This window comes from Oncorhynchus gorbuscha, linkage group LG12, assembly GCF_021184085.1.
Source record: "Oncorhynchus gorbuscha isolate QuinsamMale2020 ecotype Even-year linkage group LG12, OgorEven_v1.0, whole genome shotgun sequence".
Classification (NCBI taxonomy): domain Eukaryota; kingdom Metazoa; phylum Chordata; class Actinopteri; order Salmoniformes; family Salmonidae; genus Oncorhynchus; species Oncorhynchus gorbuscha.
Genome location: NC_060184.1, coordinates 85,554,380 through 85,573,715, shown reverse-complemented (window position 1 = coordinate 85,573,715; position 19,336 = coordinate 85,554,380). Strand labels below are relative to the sequence as shown.

Below are 19,336 nucleotides of genomic sequence, written 5' to 3'. Positions count from 1 at the left end.
GTTTACACAAATTCTTCTGTAATATTGGGGTCTGATTTGTCTCCACTTTTGTTGATAGTGAAGATGAGCCCCTGCTTCCAGAAACCTGGGAAGTAGACAGAAGTTAAAACCATGTTGAACAGTTTAAAAACACAGCATTTTGCAACTCAGGTGTGCCGTTTTTCAGCATTTAATTTCTGATGTTTTCTAGACCACAAGCGTTCTGTGGTTTTATAGGTTCCAGGTTTTCAGTTATTGGTCACATACACATGGTTAGCAGATGTTAATGGTCACATGGTTAGCAGATGTTAATGGTCACATGGTTAGTAGATGTTAATGGTCACATACACATGGTTAGCAGATGTTAATGGTCACATGGTTAGCAGATGTTAATGGTCACATGGTTAGTAGATGTTATTGGTCACATACACATGGTTAGCAGATGTTATTGGTCACATACACATGGTTAGCAGATGTTATTGGTCACATACACATGGTTAGCAGATGTTATTGGTCACATGGTTAGCAGATGTTAATGGTCACATGGTTAGTAGATGTTAATGGTCACATACACATGGTTAGCAGATGTTAATGGTCACATGGTTAGCAGATGTTAATGGTCACATGGTTAGTAGATGTTATTGGTCACATACACATGGTTAGCAGATGTTATTGGTCACATACACATGGTTAGCAGATGTTATTGGTCACATACACATGGTTAGCAGATGTTATTGGTCACATACACATGGTTAGCAGATGTTATTGGTCACATGGTTAGCAGATGTTATTGGTCACATGGTTAGCAGATGTTAATGCGAGTGTAGTAAAATGCTTGTGCTTCTAGTTCCGACAATGCAGTGATAACCAACAAGTAATCTAACAATTCCACAACAACTACCTAACACACACAAGTGTAAAGGAATGAATGAGAATATGTACATATAAATATATGGATGAGCGACGGCCGAACAGCATAGGCAAGATGCAGTAGATGATATAGAGTACAGTATATACATATGAGATGAGTAATGTAGGATATGTAAACAAGATGCAGTAGATGGTATAGAGTACAGTATATACATATGAGATGAGTAATGTAGGGTATGTAAACAAGATGCAGTAGATGGTATAGAGTACAGTATATACATATGAGATGAGTAATGTATAGGGTATGTAAACAAGATGCAGTAGATGGTATAGAGTACAGTATATACATATGAGATGAGTAATGTAGGGTATGTAAACAAGATGCAGTAGATGGTATAGAGTACAGTATATACATATGAGATGAGTAATGTAGGGTATGTAAACAAGATGCAGTAGATGGTATAGAGTACAGTATATACATATGAGATGAGTAATGTAGGGTATGTAAACAAGATGCAGTAGATGGTATAGAGTACAGTATATACATATGAGATGCAGTAGATGGTATAGAGTACAGTATATACATATGAGATGAGTAATGTAGGGTATGTAAACAAGATGCAGTAGATGGTATAGAGTACAGTATATACATATGAGATGAGTAATGTAGGGTATGTAAACAAGATGCAGTAGATGGTATAGAGTACAGTATATACATGTGAGATGAGTAATATAGGGTATGTAAACAAGATGCAGTAGATGGTATAGAGTACAGTATATACATATGAGATGAGTAATGTAGGGTATGTAAACAAGATGCAGTAGATGGTATAGAGTACAGTATATACATATGAGATGAGTAATGTAGGGTATGTAAACAAGATGCAGTAGATGGTATAGAGTACAGTATATACATGTGAGATGAGTAATGTAGGGTATGTAAACAAGATGCAGTAGATGGTATAGAGTACAGTATATACATATGAGATGAGTAATGTAGGGTATGTAAACAAGATGCAGTAGATGGTATAGAGTACAGTATATACATATGAGATGAGTAATGTAGGTATGTAAACAAGATGCAGTAGATGGTATAGAGTACAGTATATACAGTATGAGATGCAGTAGATGGTATAGAGTACAGTATATACATATGAGATGAGTAATGTAGGGTATGTAAACAAGATGCAGTAGATGGTATAGAGTACAGTATATACATGTGAGATGAGTAATGTAGGGTATGTAAACAAGATGCAGTAGATGGTATAGAGTACAGTATATACATATGAGATGAGTAATGTAGGGTATGTAAACAAGATGCAGTAGATGGTATAGAGTACAGTATATACATATGAGATGCAGTAGATGGTATAGAGTACAGTATATACATATGAGATGAGTAATGTAGGGTATGTAAACAAGATGCAGTAGATGGTATAGAGTACAGTATATACATATGAGATGAGTAATGTAGGGTATGTAAACAAGATGCAGTAGATGGTATAGAGTACAGTATATACATATGAGATGCAGTAGATGGTATAGAGTACAGTATATACATGTGAGATGAGTAATGTAGGGTATGTAAACAAGATGCAGTAGATGGTATAGAGTACAGTATATACATATGAGATGAGTAATGTAGGGTATGTAAACAAGATGCAGTAGATGGTATAGAGTACAGTATATACATATGAGATGCAGTAGATGGTATAGAGTACAGTATATACATATGAGATGCAGTAGATGGTATAGAGTACAGTATATACATATGAGATGAGTAATGTAGGGTATGTAAACAAGATGCAGTAGATGGTATAGAGTACAGTATATACATATGAGATGCAGTAGATGGTATAGAGTACAGTATATACATGTGAGATGAGTAATGTAGGGTATGTAAACAAGATGCAGTAGATGGTATAGAGTACAGTATATACATATGAGATGCAGTAGATGGTATAGAGTACAGTATATACATATGAGATGAGTAATGTAGGGTATGTAAACAAGATGCTGTCCTGGGGTACAGTATTTACATATGAGATGAGTAATGTAGGGTATGTAAACAAGGATGCTGTCCTGAGGTGGGTCTGGTAGAGCTGTGTTGTAATGGACCGGGCCTAGTGGAGCTGTCCTGAGGTGGGTCTGGTAGAGCTGTGTTGTAATGGACCGGGCCTAGTGGAGCTGTCCTGAGGTGGGTCTGGTAGAGCTGTGTTGTAATGGACCGGGCCTAGTGGAGCTGTCCTGAGGTGGGTCTGGTAGAGCTGTGTTGTAATGGACCGGGCCTAGTGGAGCTGTCCTGAGGTGGGTCTGGTAGAGCTGTGTTGTAATGGACAGGGCCTAGTGGAGCTGTCCTGAGGTGGGTCTGGTAGAGCTGTGTTGTAATGGACCGGGCCTAGTGGAGCTGTCCTGAGGTGGGTCTGGTAGAGCTGTGTTGTAATGGACCGGGCCTAGTGGAGCTGTCCTGAGGTGGGTCTGGTAGAGCTGTGTTGTAATGGACCGGGCCTAGTGGAGCTGTCCTGAGGTGGGTCTGGTAGAGCTGTGTTGTAATGGACCGGGCCTAGTGGAGCTGTCCTGAGGTGGGTCTGGTAGAGCTGTGTTGTAATGGACCGGGCCTAGTGGAGCGACTGGTCTTGTAGAGCTGTGCTGTAATAAGCCGTGTCTGGCTATTCTCTCCTGTGGATGGTGGGGGTACTGTTGTTTCAGAAGGTGGGGCAGGGGGCCAATGCTGCTGGGGTGATGGGTGTGGGTCCCTGCCAAGAGTTGCATCGTTTAGGTCCATAGCAAAGGTTCTGATACTCTCTCTCTCTGTGTATATCTCTCTCTATGTGTATATCTCTCTCTCTGTGTATATCTCTCTTTCTCTCTATGTGTATATCTCTCTTTCTCTCTATGTGTATATCTCTCTTTCTCTCTATGTGTATATCTCTCCTCTATGTGTATATCTCTCTCTATGTGTATATCTCTCTTTCTCTCTATGTGTATATCTCTCTCCCCCTATGTGTATATCTCTTTTCTCTCTCTGTGTATATCTCCCTATGTGTATATTCTCTCTCTCTCTCTCTCTCCTATGTGTTCTTTCTCTCTCTGTCTATATCTCTCTCTCTCTATGTGTTCCTCTCTCTCTCTCTCCCCGTTCCTCTCTCTCTCTCTCTCTCTCTCCCCCGTTCCTCTCTCTCTCTCCCCGTGCCTCTCTCTCTCTCTCCCCCGACCCTCTCTCTCTCTCTGTATCTCTCTCTGTCTCCCCGTTCCTCTCTCCCCGTTCCTCTCTGTCTCTCCCCGTTCCTCTCTCTCCCCCGTTCTCTCTCTCCCCCGTTCCTCTCTCTCCCCGTTCCTCTCTCTCTCTCCCCCGACCCTCTCTCTCTCCCCCGTTCCTCTCTCTCTCTCTCCCCGTTCTCTCTCTCTCTCTCCCCGACCCTCTCTCTCTCTGTATCTCTCTCTGTCTCCCCGTTCCTCTCTCTCCCCGTTCCTCTCTCTCCCCGTTCCTCTCTCTCTCCCGTTCTCTCTCTCCCCGTTCCTCTCTGTCTCTCCCCCGTTCCTCTCTCTCCCGTTCCTCTCTCTCCCGTTCCTCTCTCTCCCCTGTTCCTCTCTCTCCCCTGTTCCTCTCTCTCCCCGTTCCTCTCTCTCCCCGTTCCTCTCTCTCCCCGTTCCTCTCCCTTCCCGATCCTCTCTCTCTCTCCCCGTTTCTCTCTCTCTCTCCCTCCCTCCCCGACCCTCTCTCTCCCTCCCCGACCCTCTCTCTCCCTCCCCGACCCCTCTCTCTCTCCCCCGACCCTCTCTCTCTCTCCCCGACCCTCTCTCTCTCCCCGACCCTCTCTCTCTCTCCCCGACCCTCTCTCTCTCTCCCCCGACCCTCTCTCTCTCTCTCCCCCGACCCTCTCTCTCCCGTTCCTCTCTCTCCCCCGTTCCTCTCTCTCCCCTGCTCCTCTCCCTTCCCCGATCCTCACTCTCTCTCTCCCGTTCCTCTCTCTCTCTCCCGTTCTCTCTCTCTCCCCGTTCCTCTCTCTCTCTCCCCGTTCCTCTCTCTCTCTCCCCGTTTCTCTCTCTCTCTCCCCCGTTCCTCTCTCTCTCTCTCCCCGTTCCTCTCTCTCTCTCCCCGTTCCTCTCTCTCTCTCTCCCCGACCCTCTCTCTCTCCCCGTTCCTCTCTCTCTCCCCGTTCCTCTCTCTCTCTCCCCGACCCTCTCTCTCTCTCCCCGTTCCTCTCTCTCTCTCCCCCGTTCCTGTCTCTCTCCCCCGTACCTCTCTCTCTCCCCAGTTCCTCTCCCTTCCCGATCCCCTCTCTCTCTCCCGAACCTCTCTCTCTCTCCCCGTTCCTGTCTCACTCCCCGTACCTCTCTATCACCCCCGTTCCTCTCGCTCTCTCTCCCCGATCCTCTCTCTCTCTCCCGATCCTCTCTCTCTCCCCTGTTCCTCTCTCTCTCTTTCCCCCGTTCCTCTCTCTCTCTCTCCCCGTTCCTCTCTCTCTCTCTCCCCGATCCCTCTCTCTCTCTCCCCTGTTCCTCTCTCTCTCTCTCCCCGTTCCTGTCTCTCCCCGACCCTCTCTCTCCCGTTCCTCTCTCTCCCCGTTCCTCTCTCTCCCCTGCTCCTCTCCCTTCCCGATCCTCACTCTCTCTCTCCCGTTCCTCTCTCTCTCTCTCCCCTGTTCCTCTCTCTCTCCCCCGTTCCTCTCTCTCTCTCCCGGTTCCTCTCTCTCTCTCCCGGTTCCTCTCTCTCTCTCCCGTTCCTCTCTCTCTCTCCCCGTTCCTCTCTCTCTCTCCCCGTTCCTCTCTCTCTCTCCCCGTTCCTCTCTCTCTCTCTCCCCCGACCCTCTCTCTCTCTCCCCGACCCTCTCTCTCTCCCCCGTTCCTCTCTCTCTCCCCGGTCCTCTCTCTCTCCCCCGGTCCTCTCTCTCTCCCCCGTTCCTCTCTCTCTCCCCCGTTCCTGTCTCTCTCCCCGTTCCTCTCTCTCTCCCCAGTTCCTCTCCTTCCCGATCCCCTCTCTCTCTCTCCCGATCCTCTCTCTCTCTCCCCGTTCCTGTCTCACTCCCCGTACCTCTCTATCACCCCGTTCCTCTCTCTCTCTCTCCCCCGATCCTCTCTCTCTCTCCCCCGATCCTCTCTCTCTCCCCTGTTCCTCTCTCTCTCTTTCCCCGTTCCTCTCTCTCTCTCCCCCGTTCCTCTCTCTCTCTCTCTCCCCGACCCTCTCTCTCTCTCCCCCGACCCTCTCTCTCTCCCCCGACCCTCTCTCTCTCTCCCCCGACCCTCTCGCTCCCGTTCTCTCTCTCCCCTGTTCCTCTCTCTCCCCTGTTCCTCTCTCTCCCCTGTTCCTCTCTCTCCCCTGTTCCTCTCTCTCCCCCGTTCCTCTCTCTCCCCGTTCCTCTCTCTCCCCGTTCCTCTCTCTCCCCCGTTCCTCTCTCTCCCCCGTTCCTCTCCCTTCCCCGATCCTCTCTCTCTCTCCCCCGTTCTCTCTCTCTCCCTCCCTCCCCCGACCCTCTCTCTCCCTCCCCCGACCCTCTCTCTCCCTCCCCCGACCCTCTCTCTCTCTCCCCCGACCCTCTCTCTCTCTCCCCCGACCCTCTCTCTCTCTCCCCGACCCTCTCTCTCTCTCTCCCCCGACCCTCTCTCTCTCCCCCGACCCTCTCTCTCCCGTTCCTCTCTCTCCCCCGTTCCTCTCTCTCCCCTGCTCCTCTCCCTTCCCGATCCTCACTCTCTCTCTCCCGTTCCTCTCTCTCTCCCCCGTTCCTCTCTCTCTCCCCCGTTCCTCTCTCTCTCCCCGTTCCTCTCTCTCTCTCCCGGTTCCTCTCTCTCTCTCCCGTTCCTCTCTCTCTCTCCCGTTCCTCTCTCTCTCCCCGTTCCTCTCTCTCTCTCCCCGACTCTCTCTCTCTCTCCCCGTTCCTCTCTCTCTCTCTCCCCCGTTCCTGTCTCTCTCCCCCGTACCTCTCTCTCTCCCCAGTTCCTCTCCCTTCCCCGATCCCCTCTCTCTCTCCCCGAACCTCTCTCTCTCTCCCCGTTCCTGTCTCACTCCCCGTACCTCTCTATCACCCCGTTCCTCTCGCTCTCTCTCCCCCGATCCTCTCTCTCTCTCCCGATCCTCTCTCTCTCCCTGTTCCTCTCTCTCTCTTTCCCCGTTCCTCTCTCTCTCTCCCCGTTCCTCTCTCTCTCTCTCCCCCGATCCTCTCTCTCTCTCTCCCCTGTTCCTCTCTCTCTCTCTCTCCCCCGTTCCTGTCTCACTCCCCGACCCTCTCTCTCCCGTTCCTCTCTCTCCCCCGTTCCTCTCTCTCCCCTGCTCCTCTCCCTTCCCGATCCTCACTCTCTCTCTCCCGTTCCTCTCTCTCTCTCTCCCTGTTCCTCTCTCTCTCTCCCCCGTTCCTCTCTCTCTCTCCCGGTTCCTCTCTCTCTCTCCCGGTTCCTCTCTCTCTCTCCCCGTTCTCTCTCTCTCTCCCCGTTCCTCTCTCTCTCTCCCCGTTCTCTCTCTCTCTCTCCCCCGACCCTCTCTCTCTCTCCCCCGACCCTCTCTCTCTCCCCGTTCCTCTCTCTCTCCCCGGTCCTCTCTCTCTCCCCGTTCCTCTCTCTCTCTCCCCCGTTCCTGTCTCTCTCCCCCGTACCTCTCTCTCTCCCCAGTTCCTCTCCCTTCCCCGATCCCCTCTCTCTCTCCCCGATCCTCTCTCTCTCTCCCCGTTCCTGTCTCACTCCCCGTACCTCTCTATCACCCCGTTCCTCTCTCTCTCTCTCCCCGATCCTCTCTCTCTCTCTCCCCGATCCTCTCTCTCTCCCCTGTTCCTCTCTCTCTCTTTCCCCCGTTCCTCTCTCTCTCTCCCCGTTCTCTCTCTCTCTCTCCCCGATCCCTCTCTCTCTCTCCCCCCCTCTCTCTCTCTCTCCCCCGACCCTCTCTCTCTCTCCCCGACCCTCTCTCTCCCGTTCCTCTCTCTCCCCTGTTCCTCTCTCTCCCCTGTTCCTCTCTCTCCCCGTTCCTCTCTCTCCCCCGTTCCTCTCTCTCCCCGTTCTCTCCCTTCCCGATCCTCTCTCTCTCTCCCCCGTTCCTCTCTCTCTCCCTCCCTCCCCCGACCCTCTCTCTCCCTCCCCGACCCTCTCTCTCCCTCCCCGACCCTCTCTCTCTCTCCCCCGACCCTCTCTCTCTCTCCCCGACCCTCTCTCTCTCTCTCCCCGACCCTCTCTCTCTCCCCCGACCCTCTCTCTCTCTCTCTCCCCGACCCTCTCTCTCTCTCCCCCGACCCTCTCTCTCCCGTTCCTCTCTCTCCCCGTTCCTCTCTCTCCCCTGCTCCTCTCTCTCTCTCCCGTTCCTCTCTCTCTCCCCGTTCCTCTCTCTCTCTCTCCCCGTTCCTCTCTCTCTCTCCCCGTTCCTCTCTCTCTCTCCCGTTCCTCTCTCTCTCTCCCCGTTCCTCTCTCTCTCTCTCCCCGACCCTCTCTCTCTCTCCCCCGACCCTCTCTCTCTCCCCGTTCCTCTCTCTCTCCCCGACCCCTCTCTCTCCCCGACCCTCTCTCTCTCTCCCCGACCCTCTCTCTCTCTCCCCGACCCTCTCTCTCTCTCCCCCGACCCTCTCTCTCTCTCCCCCGACCCTCTCTCTCTCTCCCCGACCCTCTCTCCTCTCCCCCGTTCCTCTCTCTCTCTCCCCCGTTCCTGTCTCTCTCCCCGTACCTCTCTCTCTCCCCAGTTCCTCTCCCTTCCCGATCCCCTCTCTCTCTCCCGATCCTCTCTCTCTCCCCCCGTTCCTGTCTCACTCCCCGTACCTCTCTATCACCCCGTTCCTCTCTCTCTCTCTCCCCCGATCCTCTCTCTCTCCCCTGTTCCTCTCTCTCTCTTTCCCCCGTTCCTCTCTCTCTCTCCCCGTTCTCTCTCTCTCTCTCCCCGATCCTCTCTCTCTCTCTCCCCTGTTCTCTCTCTCCCCGTTCCTGTCTCACTCCCCCGACCCTCTCTCTCCCGTTCCTCTCTCTCCCCCGTTCCTCTCTCTCCCCTGCTCCTCTCCCTTCCCCCGATCCTCCTCTCTCTCTCCCGTTCCTCTCTCTCTCCCCCGTTCCTCTCTCTCTCCCCCGTTCCCCTCTCTCTCTCTCCCGGTTCCTCTCTCTCTCTCCCGGTTCTCTCTCTCTCTCCCCGTTCCTCTCTCTCTCCCCGTTCCTCTCTCTCTCTCCCCGTTCCTCTCTCTCTCTCTCCCCCGACCCTCTCTCTCTCTCCCCGACCCTCTCTCTCTCCCCGTTCCTCTCTCTCCCCCGTTCCTCTCTCTCCCCCGTTCTCTCTCTCTCCCCGTTCCTCTCTCTCTCCCCGTTCTCTCTCTCTCTCCCCGTTCCTCTCTCTCTCTCCCCGTTCCTGTCTCTCTCCCCTACCTCTCTCTCTCCCCAGTTCCTCTCCCTTCCCGATCCCTCTCTCTCTCCCCCGATCCTCTCTCTCTCTCCCCGTTCCTGTCTCACTCCCCGTACCTCTCTCTCTCTCTCCCCCGATCCTCTCTCTCTCTCCCCCGATCCCTCTCTCTCTCCCCTGTTCCTCTCTCTCTCTTTCCCCGTTCCTCTCTCTCTCTCCCCCGTTCTCTCTCTCTCTCTCTCCCCGATCCTCTCTCTCTCCCCCGATCCTCTCTCTCTCTCTCCCCTGTTCCTCTCTCTCTCTCTCCCCCGTTCCTGTCTCACTCCCCCGTACCTCTCTCTCTCTCTCCCCCGATCCTCTCTCTCCCCTGTTCCTCCTCTCTCTCCCCCGTTCCTCTCTCTCTCTCTCCCCCGATCCTCTCTCTCTCTCTCCCCTGTTCCTCTCTCTCTCTCTCCCCCGTTCCTGTCTCACTCCCCCGTACCTCTCTCTCTCTCCCAGAGGGAGGCTTAGCTCGGCTTGTTCCTTTCTTCCCATTTCTCTCCCTCTGAGACACATTGACTGGGCTGTGCTCAGTGGGAAGTTAGCTGAGGCCTCTATCCCTGCCTCCCTATTGGTTGAGGCAGGTCACATGTCCAGGGAGTGGGCTGCCTGCCCTGCTCTCTCTGGGTGTTCACATGGAATAACTCTGCAGCTGTAGTGGGAAGAGTAGAGAGAGAGAAAGAGAGGGAGCGCCCAACATGGACATGGCTAACCTCTTCAAGCACTTCTTTCGTGAGTTGACATTTCTGGTCTGATAGAGATCCTCTGCTTTTCTGTTTGGATATGACTTGGTAATGACTTAGTTTAAGATGCCTTGAAGAGGGAGAAGTTCAGTTGTTTCTTCTCCCTGAGTTTGGAGGAAGAGGGGCTGTTTCCCTTCCTATTTTTCCACTCAGTGATTCCTATTTTTTTTCTGGTTTAGGGAGTGTTCTAGAATGTGTGTTGTAGAGAGAAGAGGATTATGGGAATCCAGCCATGTTGTCTGTTAGTTAGGCAAGTTAGTTGGTGTTAGTTGTACACTAGAGTAGAGCCTGTATTCTTCTACACTAAAGTGGATTGTTGTTTTTTTTACACTAAAGTGGACTGTAGGGCTGTAGTTTTCTGCACTAAAGTGGGCTGTCATCTTTTTTTACACAAGTGGTCTGTAGTTTTCTACTAAAGTGGACTGTAGGGCTGTAGTTTCCTACAATGATGTGGGTTGTAGGGCTGTAGTTTCCTACAATGAAGTGGGCTGTAGGGCTGTAGTTTACTACAATGAAGTGGGCTGTAGGGCTGTAGTTTCCTACAATGAAGTGGGCTGTAGGGCTGTAGTTTACTACAATGAAGTGGGCTGTAGGGCTGTAGTTTACTACAATGAAGTGGGCTGTAGGGCTGTAGTTTTCTACAATGAAGTGGGCTGTAGGGCTGTAGTTTCCTACAATGAAGTGGGCTGTAGTTATCTACAATGAAGTGGGCTGTAGGGCTGTAGTTTTCTACAATAAAGTGGGCTGTAGGGCTGTAGTTTCCTACAATAAAGTGGAGTTTTCTCCAATAAAGTGGGCTGTAGTTTTCTACAATAAAGTGGGCTGTAGGGCTGTAGTTGTTATTTTTTACACTAGAGAAAGCTGTAGTTTTCTACACTAAACTGTACTGTAGTTTTTCCTGATTCATAATCCTTCCAAAATTCCATGTTTTGGAACTGTATGACTAAAACATCAACTAGGTTAGCTGCTTTCAATCTGTGGAGTTGTCATTTCTGGGAGGGTTACTGTTGGGAGGGCTGGGAGGGTTGCTGTTGGGAGGGTTACTACTGGGAGGGTTACTACTGGGAGGGTTACTGTTGGGAGGGCTGGGAGGGTTGCTGTTGGGAGGGTTACTGTTGGGTGGGTTACTGTTGGGTGGGTTACTACTGGGAGGGTTACTACTGGGAGGGTTACTACTGGGAGGGTTACTACTGGGAGGGTTACTACTGGGAGGGTTACTGTTGGGAGGGTTACTACTGGGAGGGTTACTACTGGGAGGGTTACTGTTGGGAGGGTTACTGTTGGGAGGGTTACTGTTGGGAGGGTTACTGTTGGGAGGGTTACTGTTGGGAGAGTTACTGTTGGGAGGGTTACTGTTGGGAGGGTTACTGTTGGGAGGGTTACTACTGGGAGGGTTACTGCTGGGAGGGTTACTGTTGGGAGGGCTGGGAGGGTTACTGTTGGGAGGGTTACTGTTGGGAGGGTTACTGTTGGGAGGGTTACTGTTGGGAGGGCTACTGTTGGGAGGGCTACTGTTGGGAGGGCTACTGTTGGGAGGGCTACTGTTGGGAGGGCTACTGTTGGGAGGGTTACTGTTGGGAGGGCTGGGAGGGTTACTGTTGGGAGGGTTACTGGGAGGGCTACTGTTGGGAGGGCTGGGAGGGTTACTGTTGGGAGGGTTACTGTTGGGAGGGCTACTGTTGGGAGGGCTGGGAGGGTTACTGTTGGGAGGGTTGGGAGGGCTGGGAGGGTTACTGCTGGGAGGGCTGGGAGGGTTACTGCTGGGAGGGCTGGGGTTACTGTTGGGAGGGCTACTGTTGGGAGGGCTGGGAGGGCTGGGAGGGTTACTGTTGGGAGGGTTACTGCTGGGAGGGTTACTGCTGGGAGGGTTACTGCTGGGAGGGCTGGGAGGGTTACTGCTGGGAGGGCTGGGAGGGTTACTGCTGGGAGGGTTACTGCTGGGAGGGCTGGGAGGGTTACTGCTGGGAGGGTTACTGCTGGGAGGGCTGGGAGGGTTACTGCTGGGAGGGCTGGGAGGGTTACTGCTGGGAGGGCTGGGAGGGTTACTGCTGGGAGGGTTACTGCTGGGAGGGCTGGGAGGGTTACTGCTGGGAGGGTTACTGCTGGGAGGGTTACTGTTGGGTGGGTTACTGTTTGGAGGGTTACTGTTGGGAGGGCTGTGAGGGTTACTGCTGTGAGGGTTACTGCTGGGAGGGTTACTGTTGGGAGGGTTACTGTTGGGAGGGTTACTGCTGGGAGGGTTACTGTTGGGCGGGTTACTGTTGGGAGGGTTACTGTTGGGAGGGTTACTGTTGGGAGGGCTGGGAGGGTTACTGTTGGGAGGGCTGGGAGGGTTACTGCTGGGAGGGTTACTGCTGGGAGGGCTGGGAGGGTTACTGTTGGGAGGGTTACTGCTGGGAGGGTTACTGTTGGGAGGGTTACTGCTGGGAGGGCTGGGAGGGTTACTGTTGGGAGGGCTGGGAGGGTTACTGCTGGGAGGGTTACTGTTGGGAGGGTTACTGCTGGGAGGGCTGGGAGGGTTACTGTTGGGAGGGCTGGGAGGGTTACTGCTGGGAGGGCTGGGAGGGTTACTGCTGGGAGGGTTACTGCTGGGAGGGCTGGGAGGGTTACTGTTGGGAGGGTTACTGCTGGGAGGGTTACTGTTGGGAGGGTTACTGCTGGGAGGGCTGGGAGGGTTACTGCTGGGAGGGTTACTGTTGGGAGGGTTACTGCTGGGAGGGTTACTGCTGGGAGGGTTACTGTTGGGAGGGTTACTGTTGGGAGGGTTACTGCTGGGAGGGTTACTGCTGGGAGGGTTACTGTTGGGAGGGTCTTTGGGTTGTGGGTCACTCCCCCTCTCTAATGAGTTACAGTAGGGGGGTGGTGGTGGAAGAGCTTTGGGTTGTGGGTCACTCCCCCTCTCTAATGAATTACAGTAGGGGGGGGGGGGGCTTTTGCTTCCAGGTAGAACATTGTGTCATAGGGTCTCCTGTCTGTCTATATGTATGTTGATTGATGAGTCCAGGGTATCTACTCTTCAGCCAGTCAGTTGTCAGGAGCAGGATGGTGTGTACTGTACTTTAATAGACAGAGATGCTACTTTACTCCCCTCTCTTCACCCTCATCTCCTCTCTTCACCCTCATCTCCTCTCTTCACCCTCATCTCCTCTCATCACCCTCCTCTCCTCTCATCACCCTCCTCTCCTCTCTTCACCCTCCTCTCCTCTCTTCACCCTCCTCTCCTCTCTTCACCCTCCTCTCCTCTCTTCACCCTCCTCTCCTCTCTTCACCCTCCTCTCCTCTCTTCACCCTCCTCTCCTCTCTTCACCCTCCTCTCCTCTCTTCACCCTCCTCTCCTCTCTTCACCCTCCTCTCCTCTCTTCACCCTCCTCTCCTCTCTTCACCCTCCTCTCCTCTCTTCACCCTCCTCTCCTCTCTTCACTCTCCTCTCTTCACTCTCCTCTCTTCACTCTCCTCTCTTCACTCTCCTCTCTTCACTCTCCTCTCCTCTCTTCACCCTCCTCTCCTCTCTTCACCCTCCTCTCCTCTCTTCACCCTCCTCTCCTCTCTTCACCCTCCTCTCCTCTCTTCACCCTCCTCTCCTCTCTTCACCCTCCTCTCCTCTCTTCACCCTCCTCTCCTCTCTTCACCCTCCTCTCCTCTCTTCACCCTCCTCTCTTCACCCTCCTCTCTTCACCCTCCTCTCCTCTCCCTCCTCTCTTCACCCTCCTCTCTTCACCCTCCTCTCCTCTCTTCACCCTCCTCTCCTCTCTTCACCCTCCTCTCCTCTCTTCACCCCTCCTCTCCTCTCTTCACCCTCCTCTCCTCTCTTCACCCTCCTCTCCTCTCTTCACCCTCCTCTCCTCTCTTCACCCTCCTCTCTTCACCCTCCTCTCTTCACCCTCCTCTCCTCTCCCTCCTCTCTTCACCCTCCTCTCTTCACCCTCCCTCTCCTCTCTTCACCCTCCTCTCCTCTCTTCACCCTCCTCTCTTCACCCTCCTCTCCTCTCCCTCCTCTCTTCACCCTCCTCTCTTCACCCTCCTCTCCTCTCCTCACCCTCCTCTCCTCTCCTCCCCTCCTCTCCTCACCCTCCTCTCCTCACCCTCCTCTCTTCACCCTCCTCTCCTCTCCCTCCTCTCTTCACCCTCCTCTCCTCTCCCTCCTCTCTTCACCCTCCCCTCCTCTCTTCACCCTCCCCTCCTCTCTTCACCCTCCTCTCCTCTCTTCACCCTCCTCTCCTCTCTTCACCCTCCTCTCCTCTCTTCACCCTCCTCTCCTCTCTTCACCCTCCTCTCCTCTCTTCACCCTCCTCTCCTCTCTTCACCCTCCCCTCCTCTCTTCACCCTCCTCTCTTCACCCTCCCCTCCTCTCTTCACCCTCCTCTCTTCACCCTCCTCTCCTCTCCCTCCTCTCTTCACCCTCCTCTCTTCACCCTCCTCTCTTCACCCTCCTCTCTTCACCCTCCTCTCCTCACCCTCCTCTCTTCACCCTCCCCTCCTCACCCTCCTCTCTTCACCCTCCCTCCCTCCTCACCCTCCTCTCCTCTCCTCACCCTCCTCTCCTCTCTTCACCCTCCTCTCTTCACCCTCTTCTCTTCACCCTCCTCCCCCTCACCCTCCTCTCCTCTCCTCTCTTCACCCTCCTCTCCTCTCTTCACCCTCCTCTCTTCACCCTCCTCTCTTCACCCTCCTCTCCTCTCTTCACCCTCCTCTCCTCTCTTCACCCTCCTCTCCTCTCTTCACCCTCCTCTCCTCTCTTCACCCTCCTCTCCTCTCTTCACCCTCCTCTCTTCACCCTCCTCTCTTCACCCTCCTCTCTTCACCCTCCTCTTTTCTCTTCACCCTCCTCTCCTCTCTTCACCCTCCTCTTTTCTCTTCACCCTCCTCTCCTCTCTTCACCCTCCTCTCTTCTCTTCACCCTCCTCTCCTCTCTTCACCCTCCTCTCTTCTCTTCACCCTCCTCTCCTCTCTTCACCCTCCTCTCCTCTCTTCACCCTCCTCTCCTCTCTTCACCCTCCTCTCCTCTTGTTTTTTTTATGGTAGGGTAGCTAGATGTGTGTTTTGTGGTTGGGTAGCTAGATGTTTTTTATGGTAGGGTAGCTAGATGTGTTTTTAATGGTAGGGTAGCTAGATGTGTTTTTAATGGTATGGTAGCTAGATGTGTTTTGTATGGTAGGGTAGCTTGATGTTTTTTATGGTAGGGTAGCTAGATGTGTTTTGTCTGGTAGGGTAGCTAGATGGGTTTTTTATGGTAGGGTAGCTAGATGGGTTTTTTATGGTAGGGTAGCTAGATGTGTGTTTTGTGGTAGGGTAGCTAGTTGTGTTTCTTTGTGGTAGGGTAGCTAGATGTGTGTTTTATGGTAGGGTAGCTAGATGTGTGTTTTGTTGTAGGGTAGCTAGTTGTGTTTCTTTGTGGTAGGGTAGCTAGATGTGTGTTTTGTAGTTGGGTGTCTAGATGTGTGTTTTATGGTAGGGTAGCTAGATGTTGTTTGTTTGGTTGTGTAGCTAGATGTGCATTTTGTGGTAGGGTAGCTAGATGGGTGTTTTGTGGTAGGGTAGCTAGATGGGTGTTTTGTGGTAGGGTAGCTAGATGGGTGTTTTGTGGTAGGGTAGCTAGATGGGTGTTTTGTGGTAGGGTAGCTAGATGGGTGTTTTGTGGTAGGGTAGCTAGATGGGTGTTTTGTGGTAGGGTAGCTAGATGGGTTTTCTTTCTACTAATTGTCTTGGTAAGCAGGGGTGTAGTGCTGCAACTCCCTACTGGAAAGTATTGCTTGATTTGACGTCTGTTTTAAAGTGAATTTCCTGCTATTCTACATAGTAATGATTTATGTCCACTACTTGGTCAATTGATTTCACAGCATGTTTAATCTCTGCAAATAAACTCTCTGCCTGGATCGCCCCAGGTCGGTTTTATTTTGCTCTGTAATAGGTAGCCTATATAGTGATCATGTGTTCAAGCTAATCAAACCAAAGTTTGTTCATCATACAGTGAAATCTACACAATGACCTCGTCACAGTAAAGCTCTCCTCGTAAACAGAGCCATAATATTCAGTTATGTGTATTTACATTAGGCTGTAGTCTACAAATAGCTTTACCATGTAGTCAGATGCCCATTAGGCTGTAGTCTACAAATAGCTTTACCATGTAGTCAGATGCCCATTAGGCTGTAGTCTACAAATAGCTTTACCATGTAGTCAGATGCCCATTAGGCTGTAGTCTACAAATAGCTTTACCACGTAGTCAGATGCCCATTAGGCTGTAGTCTACAAATAGCTTTACCACGTAGTCAGATGCCCATTAGGCTTCATTGAAAGGGTAAACCTGCAGCCACTAGGTCTCAGTAAGGAACTCCCCTCACCTGGTTGTCTAGGTCTCAGTAAGGAACTCCCCTCACCTGGTTGTCTAGGTCTCAGTAAGGAACTCCCCTCACCTGGTTGTCTAGGTCTCAGTAAGGAACTCCCCTCACCTGGTTGTCTAGGTCTCAGTAAGGAACTCCCCTCACCTGGTTGTCTAGGTCTCAGTAAGGAACTCCCTCACCTGGTTGTCTAGGTCTCAGTAAGGAACTCCCCTCACCTGGTTGTCTAGGTCTCAGTAAGGAACTCCCCTCACCTGGTTGTCTAGGTCTCAGTAAGGAACTCCCCTCACCTGGTTGTCTAGGTCTCAGTAAGGAACTCCCCTCACCTGGTTGTCTAGGTCTCAGTAAGGAACTCCCCTCACCTGGTTGTCTAGGTCTCAGTAAGGAACTCCCCTCACCTGGTTGTCTAGGTCTCAGTAAGGAACTCCCCTCACCTGGTTGTCTAGGTCTCAGTAAGGAACTCCCCTCACCTGGTTGTCTCAGTAAGGAACTCCCCTCACCTGGTTGTCTCAGTAAGGAACTCCCCTCACCTGGTTGTCTCAGTAAGGAACTCCCCTCACCTGGTTGTCTCAGTAAGGAACTCCCCTCACCTGGTTGTCTCAGTAAGGAACTCCCCTCACCTGGTTGTCTCAGTAAGGAACTCCCCTCACCTGGTTGTCTCAGTAAGGAACTCCCCTCACCTGGTTGTCTCAGTAAGGAACTCCCCTCACCTGGTTGTCTCAGTAAGGAACTCCCCTCACCTGGTCGTCTCAGTAAGGAACTCCCCTCACCTGGTTGTCTAGGTTTCAGTAAGGAACTCCCCTCACCTGGTTGTCTCAGTATGAACTCTCCTCACCTGGTTGTCTCAGTATGAACTCCCCTCACCTGGTTGTCTCAGTATGAACTCTCCTCACCTGGTTGTCTCAGTATGAACTCCCCTCACCTGGTTGTCTCAGTAAGGTACTCCCCTCACCTGGTTGTCTCAGTATGAACTCCCCTCACCTGGTTGTCTCAGTAAGGAACTCCCCTCACCTGGTTGTCTCAGTATGAACTCCCCTCACCTGGTTGTCTAGGTCTCAGTAAGGAACTCCCCTCACCTGGTTGTCTAGGGCTTCATTGAAAGGATAAACCTGCAGCCACTAGGTCCTCCGTGGAATGTGTTTGACACCCCTGGTGTAGATAATCATTGTACCATCTAAAACACTGTGAAATATGTTTTCCATAACCCCAAAATATGTTCAGCTGTTTGAAGCTTGTGTACAAAAACTAAAGTAAAAGACGCAACAAGTCTTAAGAAGGGGAAGTATAGGAATAGCGCTGATAGGACATATGTACCACTTTTGAGTCTTTCTTTCAGTGACTGACATATCTGTAACACACACTTCTATGTGAATTTGGTCTGGTAAAAAAAAAAAAAGAGTTTTTCCTTAACGATAAGGATCCCAACTAAACGTTTAAATGTTCACACCCCTATTTCTAACATGTATTGACACAGGGCTGAATACTTATTTCATCAAGATACATTTAGTGTTTTATTTTTTCATTCATAAAAAAAAAAAATATATAATCATCCATTTTGACAGAAACGTATAATTAAATACATAATATTTCACTATTGTAACAATAAAGGGTGAACAAATCCAGGTTTTGGTGAATACTTATGATAGGCAGTGTATGGGTCTACCAGAGTGGTGCATCTCAGACTGGCTGACGTGTGTATTGGTGTAGCCAGAGGAAAAGCCCTGGAACGAAGGGAAGTGGAGGGGTCAGGAGGTCCCACAGAGACAAAGGACAGCTGGGGAGGAGAGAAGCGGAGAGGATGAGAAGAGGGAGGAGAGGAGGTGGTGTTATGGAACTATAGAGTTTCTGTCTCAAACCCGTTAGTCCTTAACTTTCTTCTCCTACCTCCTTTTTCTCTCTCTGTCCCCATTTCTTCTTCTCTCCCTCTGACCTGCCTCAGGTCATCAAGAGAATAACACAGTAAGGTGTAGGAGATGAGGAGGGGAAGGAGAAGGCATTCTTCACGTCCAAACCCTCTGATTTAACTGATGCAACATGGCTTCCTTTCTCAATGACCTTTGCTCAGGAAACACAAAGGGAACACCTTCTGACATAGAGAGATAAAAAGGGGGGGTTGAGAGAGAGAGAGGCTGATGGACAAGACGGTGGTTCCCTGTAGTAGACTGTGGTTCCCAGTAGTAGACGGTGGTTCTCTGTAGACTGTGGTGGTTCTCTGTAGACTGTGGTGGTTCTCTGTAGACTGTGGTGGTTCTCTGTAGACTGTGGTGGTTCTCTGTAGTAGACGGTGGTTCCCTGTAGTAGACGGTGGTTCCCTGTAGTAGACGGTGGTTCCCTGTAGTAGACGGTGGTTCCCTGTAGTAGACGGTGGTTCCCTGTAGTAGACGGTGGTTCCCTGTAGTAGACGGTGGTTCCCTGTAGTAGACTGTGGTTCCCTGTAGTAGACGGTGGTTCTCTGTAGACTGTGGTGGTTCCCTGTAGTAGACGGTGGTTCCCTGTAGTAGACGGTGGTTCCCTGTAGTAGACGGTGGTTCCCTGTAGTAGACTGTGGTTCCCTGTAGTAGACGGTGGTTCTCTGTAGACTGTGGTGGTTCCCTGTAGTAGACGGTGGTTCCCTGTAGTAGACGGTGGTTCCCTGTAGTAGACGGTGGTTCCCTGTAGTAGACGGTGGTTCCCTGTAGTAGACGGTGATTCCCTGTAGTAGACGGTGGTTCTCTGTAGACTGTGGTGGTTCCCTGTAGTAGACGGTGGTTCTCTGTAGACTGTGGTGGTTCTCTGTAGACTGTGGTGGTTCCCTGTAGTAGACGGTGGTTCCCTGTAGTAGACGGTGGTTCCCTGTAGTAGACGGTGGTTCCCTGTAGTAGACGGTGGTTCCCTGTAGTAGACGGTGGTTCCCTGTAGTAGACGGTGGTTCTCTGTAGACGATGGTTCCCTGTAGTAGACTGTGGTTCCCTGTAGTAGACGGTGGTTCTCTGTAGACTGTGGTGGTTCCCTGTAGTAGACGGTGGTTCCCTGTAGTAGACGGTGGTTCCCTGTAGTAGACGGTGGTTCCCTGTAGTAGACGGTGGTTCCCTGTA

At 51.7% G+C, this 19,336-nt stretch overlaps 1 protein-coding gene across 3 annotated transcripts in view; it reads left to right on the top strand.

Annotated features, from left to right (window-relative positions):
- The window catches only part of LOC123991461 (cytoplasmic protein NCK1-like), a 159,642-nt gene that overhangs the window by 83,852 nt on the left and 56,454 nt on the right, over positions 1-19,336 (top strand). The window contains exon 1 of one of the 3 annotated variants that reach the window (XM_046293079.1): positions 9,791-9,916. The exons of the other annotated variants lie outside the window; for them this stretch is intronic. Coding sequence (XP_046149035.1) covers positions 9,883-9,916 — 34 coding nt within the window. The 5' untranslated portion in view covers positions 9,791-9,882. Of the gene's footprint in view, positions 1-9,790; positions 9,917-19,336 lie in introns of those variants that run through there. 3 annotated transcript variants of the gene reach the window in all.